General features: G+C 42.4%; 1 protein-coding gene and 1 non-coding gene across 2 annotated transcripts; both read left to right on the top strand.

Moving 5' to 3' along the window:
• The first annotated feature begins 2,177 nt into the window (after window positions 1-2,177).
• On the top strand, window positions 2,178-4,851 carry RPL37 (ribosomal protein L37). The gene is made up of 4 exons (XM_061393644.1): window positions 2,178-2,285; window positions 2,898-3,033; window positions 3,560-3,644; window positions 4,734-4,851. Exons 1-4 carry the CDS (start codon window positions 2,283-2,285, stop codon window positions 4,801-4,803), a joined length of 294 nt encoding a protein of 97 aa, XP_061249628.1. The 5' UTR covers window positions 2,178-2,282; the 3' UTR covers window positions 4,804-4,851.
• On the top strand, window positions 4,571-4,651 carry LOC133233866 (small nucleolar RNA SNORD72). The gene has a single exon (XR_009731910.1). It is a non-coding gene; the product is annotated as a small nucleolar RNA SNORD72 (small nucleolar RNA).
• Window positions 4,852-19,824: the final 14,973 nt, after the last annotated feature.

The following is a 19,824-nucleotide window of genomic DNA, read 5'->3' on the forward strand; positions in this document are numbered from 1 at the left end:
AACTAAGGTTGCAAATCAGCTGACCTTGAGATGAGAATATGGGTGGAGCCAAAGCACTCACAAGGGATTATTAAAAGATAAACAGGCACCCAAAACTTAAGTTTGAGCAAAAGTCTACCCAAAAAGGGCAGCACCAAACTGGAAGTGGTTAGTAGCATTCTAGGAGCCAGGGGACTTTATAAAGTGTGGAAGCAAAGAAAGAAATTACTTGATTGGCTGTAGGTTAAAGACTAATTTGTGGTTTGATTGTTGTCCTTAAGTATGAAGTGAAGTGAAGTTGCTCAGTCGTGTCCGACTCTTTGCAACCCTGTGGACTGTAGCCCACCAGGTTCCTTGGTCCATGGGATTTTCCAGGCATGAATACTGGAATGGGTTGCCATTTCCTTCTCCAGGGGATCTTCCCGACCCAGGGATCGAACCCAGGTCTCCCGCATTGTAGGCAGATGCTTTATATAATATTGTACTGATGTCTTCCATGTTGCATAACTGAAACTTTATACTAGCTGGTTAAATGTTTTGTCTTAAACCATTAAGTTTGTAGTAAATTGTTAGAATGGCAACAGGGAACTAATACAGTACCTCAAACAGTTAAGTCTAACCTGAACTGCAGTTTGTTTCAAAAACTCAAATGTTGGTCTTCTCACTCTCTCCCTGCTGGAGGGATCTCCCCCTGAACGCCCCTTTCCCCACCTACCACTTCCATAAAAACAGTGACTCTCCTCTTCCCAGTTCCTAGAAGAGCTTAGTGCTTACTACGAACTTATCAACTGTTAACCTGTCAAAAATTTAACCTTCTAACTCCTAGACCTCATCTTGTTCTTTTAACTGTGTGAAAGATGCTCAGTCGTGCCCCACTCTTTGCGATTGCATAGACTGTAGCCTGCCAGGCTTCTTCCTCCGTCCGTGGGAATTCTCCAGGCAAGAATACTGGAGTCCCTCCTCCAGCGGATCTTTCCAACCCAGGGAAAGAACCCAGGTCTCCCGCATTGGGGGGTAGATTCTTTGCCCTCTGAGCCACCAGGGAAGCCCAAGAATACTTGAGAGGGTAGCCTATCCCTTCTCCAGCGGATCTTCCCAACCCAGGAATCCAACCAGGGTCTCCTGCACTGCAGGATTGTTTACCAGTTGGGCTATCAGGGAAGCCTAGAAGTTAATTACTTTTGCCAATATTTCACAAGTGTTAGGTCACTAATTGCTTCCTTTAGACAGCACGCATTTAGGATTGTTTTTCCCTACTAACTCTTAAATGTTTGGGTATTTTACCCTTTTGCAAGGGTGGGGGCTTTCCTCGGAAGAAGGTTGCAATTGAATTAACTGTTTGTATCAACAAGATCTGGGAACCACCAATAGTAACACTTTAAAGTGTTTTGGACTACACATATCCAGGCCCCACCCAAAGCTGTCAAAGCATATGTCCTCACGTTAGAGTTTAGGAAACTTGTTAACAAGTTCCACGTCTGATTCCTTGGCATAGTAAAATGGGAGATCAAGCCATATGCCTATTATTACAGTTTAAAAAGGCATTTCCTGCCTTTCTCTTCATATTCTGAGCCCAGCTATGTCCTCCTAGCAAGTGAGGACTGTGCTCAGTAGCTTAGTCGCAACCGACTCTTTGCGATCCAATGGACTAGCCCACCAGGCTGCTCTGTCCTTCGGATTTTCTGGGAGCGGGTTGCCACTTCATTCTCCAGGAGAGCTTCACCACCCAGGGACGGAACCCGCGTCTCCTGCACTGGTAGGCAGATTCTTTACCGCAGAGCCTGTGAGGATCAGTCAGTCAAAAGCTTCAGGCCGGAGTACAGAGGAACGTGGAGAAGTACACCAGCCCAACCCCCAACCCTACACAGACGCCGGGCGAGCTGAGCTAGCGCCTGCACCCCAAGCAGGGGAGCCTCTCTACCCACATTTCCCATCTCCTAGGAAACCAGAATCTGCAATGTGGCCTTAGCGCTGACAGAACACTCGTAAAGACCGGAGAGAAACAACAGGAGGGTAGTTAGTCGAGTTCCGGTCTAAAAGTTTGAGGCAGGGAAAGGCGGATCCGGGAGGTATACGCCCAATCCCTTCCCCAGAAAGTTGTGGGTTCCGCTCCGCTGAACTCTCTATTGGCCCTAACTAGCTCTGCGATCCTCCTCTCGAACCTACCCACACTGCGGTGACGGACGCTTGAGAGCGGTGCACTGCGCCCCGCCGGAAGTGCTTTCCTGGGTGGAAGCTTCAGAGCGAAATATAGCGGAAGTGCTTTCTCTTCCGGCCTCTTTGGTCTCGGCGGCAGAAGCAAGATGGTGAGTGTTTTCCAGGGGCTCTCGTCATCGGCTTTCATCCTCACCCCCTGAACTGCGCCCCATGCAATCCGTGGGGGCCCTGGAAGCTTTCGGATAAGAGGAGCCGGTGGGTAGGGAAGGCAGCTTTCGAGAGGCACGAGAATGGCTCATAATTCTGATGTGGGGATGCTGAGCCTGCCGTCGTGGAGCTGCAGCTGCTCCAGGCCCCTTTTTTCTGACTTTTGGGAAGCCCGCACAGCCTTGCCCACCAGTGGGAACTAATGGAAGGAGCATGGATTGCGGGTATTTGGCTCTGTAAGCAAAAGAATAGTTGGCGACGGTCCCTGGGCAGGAGCTCTTAGATTTTGCAGTAAGAGTAGGTAGGAAAACCACGTTACCTCCTCTTTTGCCTTTTACGTTTTTCATTGTCCTTTTTAATAATGTAGCAAGTTTCAAAACATGGCAGATCTTGCCGGGGCTTTAGATGACGTGAAATCTAATAGTGGTCACTGATTTAGCACAGTGTTAGCCTTTGTGATTGTCATTAGTTTATATCAGTAGTTACTTTAACTGAAAATGTTTGCATGTGTATGGAAATGACTAGACTTAAACATTTATCCCCTTAACTTGCAGACGAAGGGAACGTCATCGTTTGGAAAGCGTCGGAATAAGACGCACACGCTGTGCCGCCGTTGTGGCTCTAAGGCCTACCACCTTCAGAAGTCGACCTGTGGCAAGTGTGGCTACCCTGCCAAGCGAAAGAGAAAGTGTAAGTTAATGTTTATAAACGTACTTTGAGAATAGTCTCGTTTCATATGTACCTCGGTGGGGCATGACTTTGAATGTTGTTTCCTAGCAAAATTGTACATCTGTATACCACTATGTTGATTAGTTGCTAAGTTGTGTCCCACTCTTGCATAAGTTGTGTCCCACTCTTGCAACCCCATAATCTTTAGCTTAGTAGGCGTCTCTGTCCAATGGCTGTCCCAGGCAAAAATACTGTAGTGGGTTTCCATTTCTTCTTCCATGTATGGTCTTCCCTTGTGGCTCAACTGGTATGCTGAGCTTGCAGTGCAGACCTGGGTTCGATCCTTGGGTTGGGAAGAATCCTTGGAGAAGAGAAAGGCTACGCATTCCAGTATTCTGACCTGGAGAATTCCATGGACAGTATAAGTATACCGATAAAATGAGTTTAAAGCCAAGGCAGGCATTTTTAATTAAATTGACAGACAATGTGTCCTGGGTATGTAGGGACAACAATTTGGATCTTAACCTGAATTTTTTTTTTTCCCCAGATAATTGGAGTGCTAAAGCTAAAAGACGAAATACCACCGGGACTGGTAGAATGAGGCACCTAAAAATTGTATACCGCAGATTCAGGTACAGTTTTATGTTTCAGTTATAGGTGGGTGTATGGGCTTATATAACAGTCGTCTCAACTCTGGTTCGTGGGATGAGGTGTTGCTAGGGTCCTTTTTCTTTTGCCACCATAACCTTCACATCAGTCTCGAACTTAGGAATCAGTGAACAGTAGTAGGCACTGAATAGGCTGGAGTGTAGTTTGAGGTAGACTCCAGAAAATAATGGCATTTATTCGCATACCTCCATTTCATTTTCCTGCCAGAGTTTGTCAAGATGATAGTATGTAATTGAGGCCTTCAGTTTTGTGGCTTTGGGCAAGTCTGCTTGCTGTAGAACACTGTTGTACTTAAAGAGAGGCCTTAGAGTTTTAATTTCAGCCCCAACATAGTCTTATAGAGAAACTGCATTTTTAGTGGTAGCAGTTGAGGGGTGTAAGGCCTCCACTGAAGTGATTATTTGTTGGGAACTGGGGTTGTCCTGTGCATTGTAGGATATTTAGCAGAATTTGTGACCTTCACTCAATTCAAGATCTTCAAGACCGCAAGACAGTTTGGGGGGTGCAAACACAACACACTTAGATGTATTTGTGTGTTGGAGTGACCGTTGCACTTAAGGCCAGTATATAGTAGTATGGGATAGGGTTCAGTGGTCTGCTAGTTTGAGTTAAGAGCATGAATTGAAGCCAATTTTAACCTGTGTGTTCCTCAAAAGACATTTCAAGTAGATGTTAAGTGAGTTAAGACATTAACCGTAGTTAAGCAGTTGAGAAAATGTCTATCATTAATCACGTTTTTCCTTAGCTAAAGGAAGGTAGGATCTCTGACCCATATTTTAAGAATCCGTTTTCCCAAAACCTTGGGAATCATAAGTGGTGGGGAAATACTGATCACTGCAACCAAATATGTTGCCTTGGCTATTTTGAAGCAGAGGGAAATAAATACCACAGCTTATCAGTGATGTTCTAAAAAATAAATGTCTGAACTTATGAATTCAATATTGATTTCATCATCTAACTGAGATAAGCTCATGAAAATATATTTTAACAAAGATTGAAATGTATGCGTTGACATTGCTGAAGTAACCATTCTTGTTTTTAACACAATGCAGGCATGGATTCCGTGAAGGAACAACACCTAAACCCAAGCGAGCGGCTGTTGCAGCATCCAGTTCATCTTAAGGATTTCAACGATTAGTCGCACAATAAATGTTCTGGCTTTTAAAATTATCTGGTGTGCTAAGGTATTTTTAATAGGCTTGTATCAGTGATTTACATAGGTTTGTGAATGTGACAACTAAAAATCAGGTTTATTTGTTAAGTGGCTGTTTTGGAACACTACCTTTTAAACTGGGTTGTGATACTGCTTAATAGGATTGGGCCTTTACAAGCGGAATTCTAAGATTCCTTAAAGATGACATTAAGAAGTAACATCTGTGCTACTGTGAGAACTGTGTTACCTCTGTGGTCTTTGTGGAGTGGTTGTCGTCCTGTATGATAGGCTTTGGATTTCTGGTGAGAACACAAAGGACAGGAGTTGAAGGAATTCCATTTTGGAAAGGTGGTTTTGTGGGGTTTTTGTATTTGATTTACAATGTTGCGTTAGTTTTTTACAGCAAAGTGATTCAGCTGTACGTTTTTCTTTTTAAGATTCTCAGGTGATATTAACTCTTGGCGCCCAGCTCATAGGCTGTGTGTGCTTTTTAAGGTGGTCAGCTAAGTGAACAACTAGGTATGAGTCAATAAGAACATTTGTAGGGCCATGTGCAAATGCAGTGTATTGAGTAGAATGCAAAGGAAGGCCAAGTATAAACTCACTTGTAGGCTAGTAGAATTTTTTTAATCCTCACCTAGGTGATCATTGACTTTTCAGGGCTCTGAATTTTACTGCCTTGCTTTCTGGTGTTTCTGCCAGTTTTTTGAAGTGAAGACAATACCAACTTTGTTGGACTGGTGAGAGAATAGAACATTAATTAAACATCACAAGTGTTGGAGTAACTAGCATAAAATAGCAATGTGGCCAAGCTGTGCTGTCCCAACTTGTAGCTTCCCATTTTTTTAAGAATTTAACAACTTTAATCTGACCTTGAAGGAGTTTTCATGATCATCACTGCCTCCGCAACCTTACCTTTAAAAACTGCCCTAGAATGCATTCCAAGATTAGTTAATTGCTCCCTTGCTTTTTTCCTTAGCTCCTAACTCTTTCAGGTCTCAGCTTGCTTCTACAGGAGCCCCAGCTGATCTGAATCTATATTGGGTTTCGTCCCAATATGTGTTATGTAATATAATGACTCTGTTCTACTTTTGCTGCTGTTCGCTGTTGAGTTGCTAAGTGTGTCTGACTCTGCAATGCCATGGACTGTATCCCACCAGGCTCCTCAGTCCATGAGATTTCCCAGGCAAGAATACTGGAGTGGGTTGCCACTTCCTGTGTCTCCTTTGGCAGGCAGGTTCTTTACCACTGAACCACCCCGGAGGCCCTCTTCTACTTTGTTGTTGTTAGTACTAAGTCTAGTCCTACTCTTTGTGACCCCAAGGACTGCAGCACCCTGGGCTTCTCTGGCCTTCACTGTCTCAATGGAATTTGCACTCTTAGGTTAATTGAATGGGTGATGCTATCCAGCCATACTCAGGGATGCGTAATAAGTTCTGTATCCAGTTGACATTTGATCATGTGATTTTTACTGGTGTACCTGTGCTTATTTGTAAGGTGGAAGTCTAACTAACTATGGGCTTTCAAAGTGAAGGTGCTTCTACAGTGGCTGTAGCCTAGTTACTGTAGTGGGTTCAAATATTTGAAATTGCTTTTGACCTATAAAAATAGTAATTTTATTTTGGCTTGAGTACTGAATAATCTGACATGGTATTAAGATCTTTCTGAAATCTTGCAGTGTTACTAAAGGTTGATTCCTGGGTGCTGGAGAGGCCCATTAAGATAGGTAATACCCAGGGCAGAATAAATATTAGGCCTTGAGGTAAGTAGGTGCTGACCTGAAGACAAGAAATTTCTAAATCCTGGGTCAGAAAACAGTTGGCACAAGGCAGGGTTGCATGAGAGGTAGACAGTGATGCCTTAAAAAAGGCCTCTGTGTTTATTGAGTATAAAGTGAGTTAGTCCTTATTTGCCAGTGCCTGTGGCCTTGACTGTTTGAGTTTCAGTGGGAAATTTCTCTGATAACATGGAAATCGTAAGACCCAGGGAGAAGCAGTGGGCTAGAGATGGAGCTGGTTAACATGTTCAGTACAGACAGGTGGGTTCAGTTCATTCAATGCTAGTTTGCAGACAGTTCATACCTGACATATCTCATGATGTCCTCAGGATCAAAGTTGGTTTGGACAGTGGATCTCTGTCTAACAGAAGATGCCTGAGGCCAGTGCCACAACTAAGGGATTTATGTTTCTTTGGCAGGGGAACACAGGAGCCGTTGAGTGTTACCATAGGGTATCTGAAGTAATACCCAGGAATGTATCATTATTTATGTATGCATTTGACCTTTCAGTCACAGCTACTGTGGTTTTGTCAGTTGGAGAAAATATCAGAGGTAGGGGTCTTGGATTTTCTGGACTAGGGGGCAAGGATTTGGTGCATTCACTGAGGAATATAAGATGGAAGCAACAGGAAGAAATTGTTAGGTGGTGTTGATGCCTGTGGGATACTAGAAGTATCTTGGAAGAACTCAGTAAAGCTAGTGGCAGCTGAAGTGGAAAGCCGAAAGCCCAGGCTGGAGATTTGCGTTTGGAAATAATGAACATAGAGTTGAGAATGGGAATTGATTTAGGGATTAGAAGGAAATGGTGAAACCTGGGAGGCATTTAAAAATGATGGGAGATGGAAGGAAAGGATTGTTTATTTTTCTCTCTTTAAAAATTCAGATTCTTGACTCAGTAATGGTTGAAACCATTTGAAAAAGAGAAGACAGTGTAGAGAGGCTCAAGGAAAGGTTTGGGGAGATGTCCTTAGGAGATGAGGAATGAGGGGGGTTCATTAATTTGTTCAGCATACACGTGATGAGTGGGAACAAAAACCAACATGGTTGAAGTTGACTCCAGTCATTGCAGAAATGAGTCCTACAAAATAAGTGTCCTGTGGGACTAAGGCCAAGGAGGAAAAGATTTTTAAATTAAAAAAATTTAATGACTTCAGGGTTTGGAAAATTTAGGTTAGTGTTTATTTTCCACCAACCTTGTTTCTGTAGAGCATCAGGAATAAAGCCAGAGGTTCAGGGGTGATTGGGCAATAAAGAATTTAGTTTAAAATGAGAAGAGTTTAGTTTAAAAAGCACTTTTGGAAGGTTACCTAGTTATTCTGTAGTTGCCTTTCACTTCTATTTATGATACTGTGCCCCTTATGAACCAAATCTAGTGACCTCTGTGTGCCAGAAGCAGTTCTGGGCCCAGGAGATACAGTGGAGAATAAGACAGACTCCTTTGGCAGAGATTTCAGTAGAGCATGTGACAGCCTGCACTTGGTGTGTATGTGGTGTGTTGGGGTTGAGATACCTAGAACAGATAAGTAATTTCAGGTAGTGTTAAGACCTATGAAGACAAAAATACAGAAAGTGTGACAGGATGGAGGTAGAGGACCCCTTAGAAAAGTGGTTAAGATAAATATGGAAATTCCCTGGTGGTCCAGTGGTTAGGACTGCAAAAGGCCCCAGTTCAGTTGCTGGTCAGGGAACTAAGATCCCAACCCTAACTTTTGTCAAGTTAAATGTTTTTCTCAAAACGAAAGGTAGTTCATAATCTAAGAGAAGCATATGTCAGAGACTATCAAACTGAGAAACTAAGAATGAAATCTGGAGCAAAAACTTCTGTCTATGGTGAGGTAAAGGGATGTCTTGTCAAATAACCAATGAAAAAATGGTTCTCATCTATGCGAGTGGTCTGTAGATTACCACAGGCATGGTATGTGGATTGAGATTTTATTTTTGTGTGCTCATTTCTATGCAATGGAGATATGCCCCAGGATGAAGACTTTGTTCTTTTTTTTTTTTTTTTTTTAAGATTACTCAAAGATAAGAAAAAATATCCTCCAGTCATGATTAGTTGTAAAAATAGTTTTTATTTCTCAAGAAATTTTTGGTTCTATGTTATAGTCAGAATTCAAAGTTGACTTAAGCTTATCTTTCAGCTTGGGCCTCTTGGGCTGAAGCCGTTGGAGAAGGGGGCATGATCCCTCTGATTTCAGCTTTTCTCCTTGAGATGAGGGGCTTGTGAGCTGCAGTTTCACTCAGTGGGGTTTAAAGAGTAGACAAGACGGGGGAGTGGTGTTTCCTTTTCCTGAGGTTTCCTCTACTTCTGAGGGCCCTACAGACAAGATCCCATGCTTTCCCTCACTCCTGAGTGGCTCACATCTGGTCCACAGGAAAAATTCCCACATTCCTGGCCTCAACAACCTGAAGTTTCCTAGGTTTAGAACTGCTGCCGCTGCTAAGTCACTTCAATCGTGTTCGACTCTGTGCAACCCCATAGACGACAGCCCACCAGGCTCCCCCGTCCCTGGGATTCTCCAGGCAAGAACACTGGAGTGGGTTGCCATTTCCTTCTCCAATGCATGAAAGTGAAAAGTGAAAGTGAAGTCGCTCAGTAGTGTCCAACTCTTAGCGACCCCATAAGACTGCAGCCTACCAGGCTCCTCTGACCATGGGATTTTCCAGGCAAGAGTACTGGAGTGAGGTGCCATTGCCTTCTCCGAGGTTTAGAACTAGAAAGGAGTAAAACTATTCTAAGAAGGTTGGATTGAATACTTCCAACTCAAATTTCTTTACAAAATTTTTCCATTAAACTCTTATATCTTTGATTTGGCTGAGGATTCTAAAAGCTGTGACCAGATGTGAGCCACTCAGGAGAGAGGGAGAATGGAAAAACAAGATCCTACTGGATAGGATGGGGACCTGTACTCAATATCCTCTAATAAACCGTAATGGAAAAGAATATAAAAGGTACATATGTATAATTGAGTCACTTTGCTGTACAGCAGAAATTAACATTGTAGGACAGCTATAGTGTTGGTCGCTCAGTCGTGTTTGACTCTGAGATCCCATGGACTATAGCCCACCAGGCTGTTCTGTCCATGGATATTCCAGGCAAGAATACCAGAGTGGATTGCCATTTCCTCCTCCAACTACAATTTAAAAAGCTGTGACCTGGTTCTTGGATACATTGTGTGTGTGTGTGTGTGTGTGTGTGTGCGCGCACGCGCCTCCATGCTTAGTTACTTCATTGTGTCTGACTCTTTGCAACACATTGGACTATAACCCTCCAGGTTCCTCTGTCCATGGGATTCTCCAGGCTAGAATACTGAAGTGGGTGGCCGTTTCCTACTCTAGGGCATCTTCCCAACCTGGGGATCAAACCTAGGTTACCTGTGACTCCTGCATTGTAGGCAGATTCTTTACCCGCTGAGTGTGTCTGTTGTTGAGTCACTAAGTCCTGTACAACTTTGCCCCATGGATTGCAGCACACCAGGCTTTCCCTGTCCTTAACTATCTCCCAGAGTTTGCTCAAATTCATGCCCATTGAGTGGATGATGTCATCCAATCATCTCATCCTCTATCACCTCCTTCTGCCCTCAATCTTGCCCATCATCTGGGTCTTTTCCAGTGAGTTGGCTCTTAGCATCAGGGGGCCAAAGTATTTGAGCTTCAGCATCAGCCCTGCCAATCAATATACAGGGTTGATTTCCTTTAGGATTGACTGGTTTGATCTTGCAGTCCAAAGTCCAGGAGGCTTTTCTAGCACCACAATTCAAAAGCATCAGTTCTAAAGCGCTCAGCCTTCTTAATGGTCCAACTCACATCCATACATGGTGGTGGTGCAGTTGCTAAGTCATGTCTGACTCTTATAACCCTGTAGACTACAACCTGTGAGGCTCCTCTCGTCCATGGGATTTTCCAGGCAAGAATACTGGGGTGGGTTGCCAGTTCCTTCTCCAGGGGATCTTCCCAACCAAGGGTTTGGACCTGAGTCTCCTGCTTTGCAGGCAGATTCTCTACTGACTACGCTACGAGGGAAGGGCATCCATAGATACTACTGGAAGAACCATAGCTTTTGACTCTGCAGACCTTTGTTAGCAAACTGATGTGTTTGCTTTTTAATATGCTGTCTAGGTTTGTTGTAGCTTTCTTTCCAAGAAGCAAGCATCTTCTCTGTGTCTGATTTGATACTTTCCAGCCCACTGAGAGCCCTAACAATTGGACTGCCAGGGTATTTACAGCCCTAATCTTAAATGTTACATTTGTATAGTTCTGGAAAAGACATCTATCTAGCACATGCAGAAGGTGTGTGATTTGCTCTCAGAAAATGTTTAAAATGATCTGAACTCCATTATATATAGTTACTATGTGGAGATAATTAAGTCCTTTAGGGGAAAGATCTTTAAAAAAAAAAAAAACACCGGGGACTCTCCTGGTGATGGAGTGAATAGGCATTCGCTTGCCGATGCAGAGGACATGGGTTTGATTCCTAGTCTGGGGAGATTATGCATGCTGCAGGCAACGAAAGCCCATGAGCTCTAGAGCCTCTGCTCTACGAGAAAAGCTACTGCAATGAGAAGCCTGTGCACCGCAACAAAGACACCCAGTGTGACCAAAAAAAAATTTTTTTTAACTGTTAAGGTGTTGAAGAAAGGTCTAGCTCCTTTAAGGTAGAGCAGGTGGAAGAGGTGACCAAGGAGGAAGCAAATGGATACCAGGTGATAAATGGTACTGTTTTAGAAACATCACCATCTTGGGCAAATGGGAGGAGGGAAGGCTTGTCAGTAAATGGTTCATCCAGCTCAGAGTGGAAAGGGCAGAGAGCAGAAACTTCATGGTCCCTGTGTTGCAGGGCAGCAGCCCTAAGAGAAGTAGCTCCCCAGGGCAGGAGAGACAGGAAGCCTCAGAGGGAAGTACTGTCCAATTAGGGATGACTCTGGAGAGAAGCCTCTGGGAACATGCGCCTCTGAGGGAGCAAAGCATGGTGCTCTGCGTTTCGAGTTGCAAGAGGCTTGAGATGGTGTAATTAAATTTCCTTATTTTAGAGAGGAACAAACTAAGGCACAGATTTATTGTAGATAAATATATATATATATATTTCTTTGCTAATAAGGATTCTGACAACAGAGTATTGGAATGCACTGCTTTAAATATTACATTGTACAATGTAAGGTTCCTTTTGTAGAAATTTGTCTTTATTAAATAGAACCCTAATTCATCTATAGCCTAGATGTGGAAACAGTGCTAATCATACATCATATAGTACAGAGATCTAAGATACCATTCACATTCATGACTTTAGCACTGGATTCTCTAAAGATAATAGCAAGCCATTTTCTGGTCATCTTAGAGCAAATCTGCCCTTTTCTGATTCCTCCTCTCCTCCCAAGAAAGTCCTTTGAGGATATACTATGGAATAAAATCCTCAATAGTTTAAAATTTTTGAACAGTTTTAAATTTTGAGTAAATTTCGTATTCAGATACAGCTCTTCAAACCTGCATAGGTGAACTCTAGGCAGATTTTATCACACTGTGCCTTCTGGTATTTTTCAATTACTTGGCATTTAGATCAATTATAAAATTTAGTTGTAGATGCAAGCACCAGATCAGATCAGATCAGTTGCTCAGTCGTGACCGACTCTGCGACCCCATGAATCGCAGCACGCCAGGCCTCCCTGTCCATCACCAACTCCCAGAGTCACTCAGACTCAAGTCCATCGAGTCAGTGATGCCATCCAGCCATCTCATCCTCTGTCGTCCCCTTCTCTTGCCCCCAATCCCTCCCAGCATCAGAGTCTTTTCCAATAAGTCAACTCTTGGCATGAGGTGGCCAAAGTACTGGAGTTTCAGCTTTAGCATCATTCCTTCCAAAGAAATCCCAGGGCTGATCTCCTTCAGGATGGACTGGTTGGATCTCCTTGCAGTCCAAGGGACTCTCAAGAGTCTTCTCCAACACCACAGTTCAAAGGCATCCATTCTTTGGCGCTCAGCCTTCTTCACAGTTCAACTCTCACATCCATACATGACCACTGGAAAAACCATAGCCTTGACTAGACAAACCTTTGTTGGCAAAGTAATGTCTCTGCTTTTGAATATGCTATCTAGGTTGGTCATAACTTTCCTTCCAAGGAGTAAGCGTCTTTTAATTTCATGGCTGCAGTCACCATCTGTAGTGATTTTGGAGCCCCCCAAAATAAAGTCTGCCACTGTTTCCACTGTTTCCCCATCTATTCCCATGAAGTGATGGGACCGGATGCCATGATCTTCGTTTTCTGAATGTTGAGCTTTAAGCCAACTTGATGCAAGCATAGACAGGAATTTAGTATTTGCAAAATAAAAACCAGCTACTGCTCAAAACATAGTAATTATGTATAAATACCAGAAATAACAGGAATACAAGCATCCAGTTAAAATAGCTGGTATATCAGTGATGGCTCAATGAAGAGACAGAAATCACACGGTAAACTTGAACAGGAAAAGATTAAGGGATTAAGGTAATACGGGACTGGTAAGGAAAAACTGAAGTGAACCCTATAGGAAGAACAGAAAGAAGCAGCAGTCACTTCCCCTGGAGCTGAGATAAAGCACCCAAGGAAGAGGCGGCCTCAACCCCCGCAGTTGAGAGCCAGATGTTGGAAAAGGTACAGCATAGTTCACTGGATATTGAAATGTCTTGTTTCTGGGACTTGACGGGAAGCCACCAGAGGCATGACGCTGGGGAAGTCGTTCCTGAGGATGTGCCTTGCCTAACAATGTTTTGAAGCTGCCTGAAGGGAAAGCTTCTGGAAAGCCTTTTGTAAAAGTCAACTATAATGTACATAATCCAATAAGTCACCTAGAGCATTCTCCATATTAAAACTTCAGAGTCAGGTAATCTAGAAGCATTTCAATGAAAACAAAATATACTAGAGTTAGGGCTTCTCTGATGGCTCAGATGGTAAAGAATCTGCCTGCAATGCAGGAGACCTGGGTTCAATCCCTGGTTCAGGAAGATCCCCTGGAGAAGGGAAAGGCTACCCACTCCAGTATTCTTGTCTGGAGAATTCCATGGACAGCGGAGCCTGGCAGACTACAGTCCATGGAGTTACTAGAGTTAGAACAAATTCCTCATATAAAAAACTCCCAATGCCAAATAAAATCAACATAATTTTTTAAGTTAAACACTATACATTTCCTGATGTACTTGAATTTAATTGTATTTCATTTTACATAAGAAATAATAGATATAAATAATATGAGAATCAGTAATTTCACATAATCACATGTAAGAAATAATATTCCTTACTAAAAAATAATCAAGTCTTTAACTCTTATGTAATTCATTAGTTATTAAAGAATCCACCAAAGCATATAACAGCTCAGTTCTTTAGAGTATATCCTCAATACATTTAACGTAACTTAGTAAATTCTACCATATTATGGTTCTTTTAGAAAGTATAAAATATCTCAAAATATTTGGGGACTTCCCTGGTGGTCCACTGGTTAAGAATCTGCCTTCCAATGCAGGGGACGAAGGACTGATTCCTGGTCTGGGAACTAAGATCCCACATGCCTTGGAGCAACTAAGCCCCCCGGACACAACTAGAGAGAAATCAAGGGCTGCAAAGACAGATCATGTGTGTCACAACTAAGACCTTGATGCAGCCAAATTAAGAATTTTAAAAGTATCTCGAAATATTTGAAGAAAAATATTTTAAGATGGAGACCAATATACTTTACATTTTAAAAATGGTTTATATTTTCCTGTTTCAAAAGCATTTAAGGGTGACAAAAAAGAAAGAGATGAACGTTAGTGGAAATTGCTAAGGGAAAGAGCCAGTTTGAAAATACTACATGCTGTATGAGTCCAATTACATGATATTCTGAAACAGACAAAATTATAGAGACAGGAAAAAGTATGGTTGAATATGTGAGGCAACAGGACAATTTTTAGGGTACTGAAACTATCTGTATGATATGGTAATAGTGGATACAAAAAAAATAGTGGATACGTGATACTCTTAAAACCCACAAAAATTTATAGCACAGAGTGAATCTTTTCTTAAAAAAATATTTATGGACTACACTGGTCTTCCTTGCTCACGACTTTCTCCAGTTGCAGAAAGCAGGGCTACTCTTCACTGAGATGCACAGGCTTCTCATTCTGGCACTTCTCTCGTTGCAGAGCATGAGCTCTAGGGTGTGCAGGCTTAGTTGTCCTGCTGCATGTGCGATCTTCCCAGAGCAGGGATCAAACCCGTGTCCCCTGCATTGGCAGGCAGACTCTTTTTCGGCTGTGCTAGGTCTTCGCTGCTGAACAGGGTTTCTCTAGTTGCAGAGAGCGGGGGCCACTCTGTCTGCAGTGCATGAGCTGCTGCTTATGGTGGCTTCTCCTGTTGCAGAACACAGGCTGTACAGGGCACACGAGCTTCAGTACTTGCAGCGCAAAGGCTTAGGAGTTGCAGCTCCCGGGCTCTGGAGCACGGGCTCAATAGTCGTGGCACCTGGGCTTAGTTGCCCTGCAGCATGTGAGATCTTCCCAGTTCAAGGATGGAACGTGTGTCTCCTCCCTTGGCAGGCAGATTCTTAACCACTGGACCACCCGGGAGGTCTCAGAGTGAATCTTAATGTATGCAAATTTATTTGGGAAGTTGTAGTATATGGCCTAATATTAAGGCTCAATATTATGTGTTGCCTTAATAGTCATGTTTATTACCTGGTAAAACTGGGAGGGCCTAGAATGGCTTAACTGTGTATGTCCTTCTCCTCAGTCTTCCCTTAAATTAGTTCCTCTAGCTAAATCTCTAGCTTTCCTTATTGAAGGGACCAGGCACAGTCAGTGCTAGTCCCTGAGAAGTGGGTTTCAGTTCCCTGCCAACTTGTGGAACTATTCTTAACATTCTTAACATTCAAATCAAATAATCATATTCTTCACAGGAACCGGGGGCACTGTGCCCTCTTGGTACTACAAATCTGTCTTCCATAGCCTCTGGTTGTTTCTTCTCTTCTTCAGTGTGACTTCCCTGTGGCCCTGAGTGGTATTGTGGTGTCCATGGCTACAAGTATTTGTGACCACAGACTGATGTTGATATCATCTGTCCTGTGTCAGGAGTGGCTTGCCTACTCCTATAGCCCTAGGGAGGGAACTCCTCTCTCACCAACAGGGTGAATAGGAGGCAATTAATAGGGGGACCTGAGGATGGACTGCAGATTGTGACAACATAATCTATGTGTATTATACACATATGAAATCACCTCACTGAAGAGGGTGGAAGAAATAGGTGATTATCTAAGGAAATGGTAAAGAGCAAAATTACCATCTGGAAGGGACTTCCCTGGTGCTCCAGGGGCTAAGACTTGAAAATGAGTGAAGCCTATAAAACTAAAGACAAAAGGAACTGCACACAAGCACTGGATTCACATTGATAAAATTGTTATCCACAGGGGTAAGGTTAATAATTCTGATACTTCCATAAATGTAAACTCAAACTGAGCAATTAGGTAAATGGATATTAGAAAATGAAAGCTAGGTTTCTTAGTGTTGGAGCAGGAGTTTGCAGATAAGCAAAGGGAAAGGCTAGGATAATCTATGCAGCAACAAATTAAGAGTTGTTTGTATGGATCAGTATGAAGTCATGTTTAGCTTAATATAGATAGGGGTGATTCTACCCAGAGAAATAGAGATATGGGTATATTTATTAGTTAGAATACACACATATATTTATTTGCTCTGTCAGCTGAGAGAGTCTCAGTTCAGTCACCCAGTCATGTCCGACTCTGCTACCCCATGGACTGTAGCACGCCAGGCCTCCCTGTCCATCACCTACTCCGGGAATTTACCCAAACTATAGAAGCAATTATACTCCAAACAGCAAATTTTGGTTTCTAATATCACTCTCCAATAAAAGTAACAAGGACACCTTCGAGAAATGACTGATCCTAGGACCAGGACAGGACAAGTTGAGTAGCCTGTAGTGTCAGAAAGTGACAAAAAAAGAATAAAAACTACACTGATGGAGGCATATCAAAGGGATACAGGAGCCAACTGAAAGGGCACCCAATAACCAAAGCTGGAACAATCTGAGCAATGAAATCAAGGTGTATCAGATTATAACTTGGTGTATAAAAAATAAATATTCATGAGTCCATACTGCTATAAGCAAATGAAACATCCTCCCCACCCCCACAAAACACATGCTTAGCTGGCCTGTGAGCTGCTGCCAAAAAGCTAGGGTCTGGTAACCACAGGGTCCTTGTTTCCTGGGACGTCACTCCAGCTGTCCTCTTTCTCTGCCTTTCCACTTAAATTCTGAATCAATTTTTCAAGAATAATGTTTTGAAGGAGACCAAATTACTAGTACAAATAGCCCAATTATTACCCTATTCAAGGCATCCACATGTCATCAACCCCTTTTATTACCAAACTTCATAAAAACAAATCTTAACAGTGACCAGAAACAGTCCAGTGATTTCTGTCTCTGATAGTCTCAGCTGATCCAAAGGCACAGTTTAGATGACCAGCCTACTCTTCATGCAATGATCCAAGGCCATTATTTCCCTTAACTGATAAGAACAGGGCAGCAAACAGTTTGGAGTTACATTGTTTTGGTGAATGACTACTCTTTGTGCCACTGATCATGGACAGATCCACATGCCTGATACTCAGTAAATCAACTGAGCGGTGGGGAGGGTTGACATCTTCTTATTAAAAGTAAGGAACCCATCCAGGACTAAGCAAGCACAGTTACCTAGAGATAGACCGAGGGGGTCCTTGTGAACAGTGCTGATTTTCTCTAGAAAACAGCTCTGGGCCTATTTCAGCACGGGTGATTGAATGTTAAAAATCATCATCATGAGGGGGTTGCAAACATTTTAACCTAAAAATATTTCAAACCAGGATTGGGAATCATCTACGCTAGATAAACAGGGGGACAATTATCCACAAACAAATTTTAATCACTGTAATTTCCTGGAGAACGTCTAACTTTATGACTATTTTTTCCCTGTTTCTTTCATAGGCTCATATTGCTTCTGGGTCTTCTTAAGTATTCATGTTTTCTAAGTAAATGTCCTGTCTTTGGGTCCCTTAACTCCACAATTTGGGGAGATCGCACCCAAATTCCCTGCCCTACTATGCCATTTGTTTGATGAGGACACCCAATCTGTATCTCTAGACTGACCTTTCTTTGGGCTAGTGGACCTGTATTACCAGTATATTTCTGGATACCTTTTGTGACTGTCTCTCAGATGCCTTGATGTTATGGACAGAATTTATTATTTCTGTTGAACCTCCATTCCCCACCCTCCTACAAACCTCTCCAGAAACCTGGGAGGTTAGTGTGGACTCTCTGTATCTTGCTAATTTCATATCTAAATAGGTCTTGAGTTTTTCCTTTACATATATGGTGCCTGTGTCATCATTTCTTCACTAGATGATTGCAAGTCTCTTGTTTTACCACACTTTCGTCTCACTCTTCTGCAATCTATCCTCCGTACTAATGGCAGAGTCAAAAACATTTTTTTTCTAACAGTTGATTTTTTTTCTGACTCTAATAACATGCTTGAGGTTTAAATCCAAAACATAATACAAGAGTACTAGGGCAGAGTTTACACTTTGCACCAGACTCTAAGTCACCCAGTTTGCCTTCCCAAAGGCACCCAAAGCTATCAATTCCTTTGGTAAAGAATGTATTTATTTCTCAAATGCATCTACTTTGAGACTTCCTGGTGGTCCAGTGGTTGGGACTCAGCACTTTCATTGCAGGCGGCAGGAGAACTAAGATCCTGAATGGCACGCTGTGCAGCCAAAAATAAATAAAATGTATCTACGTCACATCTTCCCTTGGCTCACCATTGTCTGTAAGAAAATTGTGACATTGAGAAGCACAATCCCTCAGGATTTTGTCATATTTCTCATTCCTTTTAGCCATTCCCTCTATCAATCTAAATTTTGTCCCCTGTAAACATTTTTCTTCTCTAAAAAGTCTAAGGCTTCCTTCCCTCTGTGATTTTGCATATCCTCTTTCTCCCACCAGGGTTGCCTTCTCCAAGTTCTTTCATCCCTATGCCATCCTTTTTTTTTTTGAGTACAGAGTACCACCTCTTAATACTTCTCTAAATATATTCAAGTTCAAAAGACTGAACCTCCACAGATAAAGGTTATACCCTCCTCTCATGAAGCCCTTTTAGGACCATATATATGTGTGTGTATATATATATGTGTGTATATATATATATATAATTACAGCACCTATCACACTGCTTGGCCATGTTAAAAGCAGTACTGTAGGTTCCTTTGTTTTCTGAGTCCTCAGAGTCAATTTGCATAATACCTAGTTGTTGTTTAACAGATAATGAATATTAGTTACAATGTAACTGCAACTAAGGAAATATTAGGCTGCATTACTAGCACAGTACTTAAAATTTTTAGTTCTGGCCACCATGTATACAGATAGACACTAAGGAAGAGTACTATCTCTCTGACAGTATAGTGTAAAATGTATTAAGAAGAGGTGGAAAGAATACACAGAAGAACTATCCAAAAAGATCTTCATGACCCAGATAACCATGACTGTGTGATCACTCACCTAGAGCCAGACATCCTGGAATGAGAAGTCAAGTGGGCCTTGCCTTAGGAAGCATCACTATGAACAAAGCTAGTGGAGGTAATGGAATTCCAGTTGAGCTATTTCAAATCCTAAAAGATGATGCAGTGAAAGTGCTGCACTCAATATGCCAGCAAATTTGAAAAACTCAGCAGTGGCCACAGGACTGGAAAAGGTCAGTTTTCATTCCAATCCCAAAGAAAGGCAATGCCAAAGAATGTTCCAACTACCGCACAATTGCACTCATCTCACATGCTAGCAAAGTAATGCTCAAAATTCTCCAAGTCAGGCTTCAACAGTACGTGAACCATGAACTTCCAGATGTTCAAGCTGGTTTTAGAAAAGGCAAAAGAACCAGAGATAAAATTGCCAACATCCGCTGGATCATCGAAAAAGCAAAAGAGTTCCAGAAAAACATCTACTTTTGCTTTACTGACTATGCCAAAGCTTTTGCATGGATCACAACAAACTGTGGAAAATTCTTTAAGAGATGGGAATATCAGACCATCTTACCTGCCTCCTGAGTAATCTGTATGCAGGTCAAGAAGCAACAGTTAGAACTGGACATGGAACAACAGACTGGTTCCAAATCAGGAAAGGAGTATGTCAAGGCTGTATATTGTCACCCTGCTTATTTAACTTTT

The sequence above is a fragment of the Bos javanicus genome, chromosome 20, assembly GCF_032452875.1.
Source record: "Bos javanicus breed banteng chromosome 20, ARS-OSU_banteng_1.0, whole genome shotgun sequence".
Classification (NCBI taxonomy): Eukaryota; Metazoa; Chordata; class Mammalia; order Artiodactyla; family Bovidae; genus Bos; species Bos javanicus.

Bases quoted from the DNA above. Each gene is read 5' to 3' on its own strand.
- RPL37 (XM_061393644.1), top strand. The intron at 3,034-3,559 runs GTAAGTTAATGT...TTTTTTCCCCAG, and splicing joins TGCCAAGCGAAAGAGAAAGT to ATAATTGGAGTGCTAAAGCT. The intron at 3,645-4,733 runs GTACAGTTTTAT...AACACAATGCAG, and splicing joins ATTGTATACCGCAGATTCAG to GCATGGATTCCGTGAAGGAA.